The sequence below is a fragment of the Carlito syrichta genome, unplaced genomic scaffold (assembly GCF_000164805.1).
Source record: "Carlito syrichta isolate Samal-C Ts95f unplaced genomic scaffold, Tarsius_syrichta-2.0.1 Scaffold309200, whole genome shotgun sequence".
NCBI classification, from domain to species: domain Eukaryota; kingdom Metazoa; phylum Chordata; class Mammalia; order Primates; family Tarsiidae; genus Carlito; species Carlito syrichta.
This window is the reverse complement of record NW_007253296.1, coordinates 564,137-569,140: the sequence shown is the minus strand read 5'-3', so window position 1 is coordinate 569,140 and position 5,004 is coordinate 564,137. Positions and strand designations below refer to the sequence as shown.

Here is a 5,004-nt window from a genome sequence, read left to right as displayed (position 1 = left end):
CTCCAGTCTGGGCGGCAGAGTGAGACTCCAACTCAAAAAAAAAAAAAAAAAAATTGTATGATCACTTTCCTTGACTTCTCTTTCAGAGTGTTCCATGGAAAGATTTTGTTATCCTTTCGTTTTTGACATGTGTTACATTTTAGATAATGCTTCGAAAGTGATACCTTTCTTGAATAAAACCAAAATTAGATTATTTAAAACCATGAGCTTATTTACTGACAACTGAGCTGAATGCATCCTGTTTAACCTTGAAGTCATTCCCATATGCTTCACTGTCATGATTGGGAGGGGTCAGAGAATTATTTAGAACCACACTTCATTAATAAAAGTTTAGTCCTGCCGGGCTTGGTGGCTCAGCCTGTAATCCCAGCACTTTGGAAGGCTGAGGCGAGTGGATTACCTGAGGCCGCGGGTTTGAGACCCACCCGGGCAACTTGGTGAGACCCGGTCTCTACAATAAATAAAAAATTTGCTGGGTGTGGTTGCGCACACCTGTAGTTCCGGCTACTTGTAAGGCTGAGGCAGAAGGATCACCGGAGCCCAGCAGGTCAAGGCTGTGGTGGCCGGGAGCGGCCACTGCACTCCAGTCTGGGCGACAGAGTGAGACTCTAACTCAACAACAACAAAAAAAGTTTAGTCCTGTGTAAAATTCACTTTCAGAGGGCTTTTAAAGACCTAAGCCCAAATAAGGGATTTCCTGAGCTTGGTAAACAAACTCCTAGAAACCTGTTAAATGCAGTTGTACAGTTAAAGTATCGAGGAAAATGTCAAAAGATTTATTAACTGTGCAAGCTTTAGTTAAGGTGAGAGCGAGGTGTAATACCTGTGCAAAGTATTTAAGTGGTTAAGTATTTAAGAAGTTTTCAGAACCCGACTCGTTGGCTCAGCCCGTAATCCCGCGCCTTGGTAGGCTGAGGTGAGTGGATTGCCTGAGCCCGCGGGTTCGAGACCGGCCTGGGCAACTTGGCGAGACCTCGTCTCTACAATAAAAAATCAAAAAAATTAGCCGGGCGTGGTAGCACACACCTGTAGTTCCAGCACTTAGAAGGCTGAGGCGGAAGGATCGCCGGAGCCCAGCAGGTCGAGGCTGCGGTGGCCAGGAGCGACCACTGCACTCCAGTCTGGGCGACAGAGTAAGACTCCAGACTCCAACTCAAAAAAAAAAAAAAAAAAAGAAGTAGTCAGTAAATTCAAGAACCACAAGTATGTTTGTTTGCTTTCTACTTTTTAAATTTAGCGTCTTTTTTTCTTCTTGGTTTTTCTCTTAAATTTAAAGTCTTAATTACTGGGGGGTTTTGTTTTGTCCCATCAAAAAAATATTCTCTAAATAAGGAATTTGGGTTATAGTAAGAATAGAAAGATTATGTTCTGCCCATGAAAGGTGAAAGAGCATAAGTTCTGGCATTAAAGAGACCCAAGTTTATTTTCTTTCTCTGTCATTCTGGGGATATCACCTGAGTCAAGGCTACGTGCTCTGTAAAATGGGGGTCCTAATTCCTACCTCTAGAAGTTGTTGAGAACATTGAATGGGACAACACATGAGAAGGCCTGCCACCTAGATGATTTTCAGTTTATGTTTCCTTCGTGGTTCCTAAAGCTCATTGAAGATATGTAGGCTGAGTCCTGGTCTCTCTGCCTTGTACTGAAAGTGTTTGATTATATTGCACTCATAATGAAGAAGGTGTCTAATGAAACCTCCTACAGAGGCAAATAGTAATGACTTGATTCCAGCACTGCCAGTAGAGCTTCCCCCATCCAAAAAACAGGGATATTTGCTGTTAGTACGTTAAATTTCAGAAACTAATGAACTCTACTAATTGAATTCATCTTTGTTAATTAATAAGGTTCTAGTAAATTGGTTGCTTTCTTGTGTAACATCCTGCAAAAAGACAGTAAGATCTAATGATTAAAAGTTCACTAGTTCCACCTCATTCTTTCCTATACATATAGTGGTAGTGGCCAGAATATCATTTTGTACTTTACATTGTCTTGAAATGTTATTATTTAAACTCCTGAAATTATTGACTTGAAGATGAATGTGAAAAAATCATGGACTGAGAATTCTCTGCTGTCTGACTAGTTAACATTGTAAGAGTTTTTTAAGGAGAAACTGGGGAAATCAGTTCAGCAACTACTATTGCAATGGCTGCAGCATAAGGGTATATTGGTTTTATTTACCAGGTTGTGCCAAGAGCAACATCCAAGAAGATTTTTTTTCACTTAGGTGGTAAAAAATATAAATTTTTTTCCTGGGAGAGAGTAGAAACTAAAGTTAGGTTAATAATGTGATTCTCAAATTTGGAAATGGGGTCCAAGTGAGGGTTACCCGGAGGATCATTCATATTTCCTGGACTGTTTAGGTAAGGAGCATGTTTTTGTTTTTGTTTTTTTCAACTGTCTTCTAAATGCTTAACTGCTTCTATACTATATGTTAGTCCTCAAAGAGCCATATCTAGTATGATGTATTGACACATTTTCCCCCCTTTTTCAATTACAGAGAGAATTCCCTAAATTTTTTACATTCCGAGCAAGGGATAAGGTAAGGTCTGATTTATTCCCTATTTTTAAAATTCTTCGCTTATTTTTTTTAAAGTTCAAGACTAGCTTACCTTTGCCATGTTTTCTTCTTGCCATTCTCCTTTCTCTCATTAAATTTGTGCTTCTCTTTGACTTACATGTGTCCTAGAACCAAACCAGACTTTCTGCTGAGTTTGGTTTAAGAAACAACCGAAAGTACTGAGCTACCCAAAGAAGGCAATAACTTTCAAAATCATTCCTATCCTTTAGAACAGTCCTAAGGATGTGATTATAAAGGACTACTATACTTTGTAGGATTATTCTTGTCACATACAGTTAATTTATAGTTAGCCCTTTTGTATGTGCATTTGTTTTTCAATTTTAAAGTACAAACTTTCAGGCTATGTTGGTTTCTTCCTGTTACCAGCTTATATTTTTTGGCTCTTTCCCTCCATTCTTTAAATTGATGTATACTTGGAAAAACAACTTAGTTTCAGCAAAATGTATAGTAACTGTGCTAATACAACTTTTAAAAAAGACATATAAATAATTATATACCTATGGCTCCAAGGCCAAATGTTGCAAAAACCTCTTTTATTAAAAGAAAAAATCATCTAATGTTTATTTGTTGAGTATTTATTATGTCCTTTGTACTATGTCATAAGTGATAAGATACAGATCCTGCCCTTAAGCATTTTAGATTAGTTGGGTAAGCTCAAACATTGGCATGTGTAGTAGATACTAATGTAAAGCAGTCAGTGGTTAATTGTAAAAGTGAATTATAAAGACATTACATGCTATAGGAGTTCTAAGGAAATTGAGGTGTTTTGTTTATTTGTCTGTTTGTTTTTAATGCACATTATCACCACTTGTAAAAGTATAAACGCTAAAAGTTTGGAAAGTAAATAGGTACTTTAGAGTCTAATCTTATGTAAGCTATAGCATTAGCCTTGTATGTAGCTTCTTTTTGTTGCTCATTAGCAGATTATAGCTTATGTTTCTATTTTCCAGCATATTTTTTACATACACATTCATAATATAATTTTGTAACTGCCTCTTGTGGGCTGATTTTTCTGTGATTCTTATGCTCAGTTTGAGGAGGATCGTATCTACCGTCACCTGGAGCCTGCTCTTGCTTTCCAGTTAGAGCTGAACCGGATGAGAAATTTTGATCTAACTGCTATTCCATGTGCTAATCACAAAATGCACCTCTATCTTGGGGCAGCCAAGGTGGAAGTGGGCACAGAAGTAACAGACTACAGGTTCTTTGTTCGTGCAATCATCAGACATTCTGATCTGGTCACTAAGGTGGGTGCTATACTTTAATGGGAAGTTATCTCTGAGGGAAGGGACAGAGAAACAGGCATGGTTCAAACCCAAGTTTTCATGTTTTGAATCAAGGCTCTTGTTCTCTTTTATCTTATTCTTTAATAGCCAGCAAAAATCTGAGTCATTTCTCACATAAAAGTAAATGTTTCATATAATAAACACGGCCCCCCCTTTTTTAAATAACGGAAGCATGGTAGCAGTCACTTTAGAAAAGGGAAAGTATGGTAACAGAAAATTCAGAGAGAGTTGGGTGATATTAGAGCATTGGGAGATGAGTTAGGAAAGAGGTCATTCCATTTTATAGCTGGCTAGAGGTATGGGTAGTGTATGTACAGAGCAAGGCATTTCCTGATGTATTAGTTATTATTGTATTCCATAACCATAACCTTTCTTCAGCTTTTCATTTCTAAACAGATTTCCTTTCTAAATAGTTCTCTTTGGCACATGTAAAATATCCTATTGTGGTGCCTAGCGTTTCTATCTCTTAGAGGGAAATGATACCATAAGAGGCAGGAGAAGGGATTGACAGACTCTTTATCTGACCCTTGCCCCCACTTCTTGAGTTGCAAGACAGACTCTAGGGAAAAGATAAACAGTGTCTTCACCAGATGCCTTATGATTCTTGACATACTGCTGCTTAAGTTATTATAATAGTCATTTCTGTGTTGCTGCTTTTAAAACACATTAATGTTTATCATTTTCTTCCTGCATAGGAAGCTTCTTTTGAATATCTACAAAATGAAGGGGAACGGCTGCTCTTGGAAGCCATGGATGAGTTGGAAGTTGCTTTTAACAATACAAATGTCCGCACTGACTGTAACCACATCTTCCTGAACTTTGTACCCACAGTCATTATGGACCCATCAAAGGTACATTTCTTCTTAGCTTCTGTCCTAGCACTAGCAGACACAAGCAAAGAGATTCATTCATTTTGTTAATCTCACTTGAACTTGGAAACAGGTACTCTTGTTTCCAAGTTGAGTTGAGCCCTTAATATTTGAAATTTATACAATGCCTATAAGACTGAGTTTCAGCCAGGCTCGGTGGCTCAGCCTATAATCCCGCACCTTGGGAGGCTGAGATGAGTGGATTGCCTGAGCCTGCGGGTTCGAGACCTGCTTGGGCAACTTGGTGAGACCTCATCTCTACAATAAATAA

At 38.3% G+C, this 5,004-nt stretch overlaps 1 protein-coding gene across 1 annotated transcript in view; it reads left to right on the top strand.

The window, feature by feature from the left end:
- ACACA (acetyl-CoA carboxylase alpha) overlaps positions 1-5,004 on the top strand; it is a 266,326-nt gene that overhangs the window by 160,632 nt on the left and 100,690 nt on the right. The window contains exons 36-38 of the mRNA XM_021717048.1: positions 2,498-2,539; positions 3,610-3,825; positions 4,560-4,715. Coding sequence (XP_021572723.1) covers positions 2,498-2,539; positions 3,610-3,825; positions 4,560-4,715 — 414 coding nt within the window. The remainder of the gene's footprint in view (positions 1-2,497; positions 2,540-3,609; positions 3,826-4,559; positions 4,716-5,004) is intronic.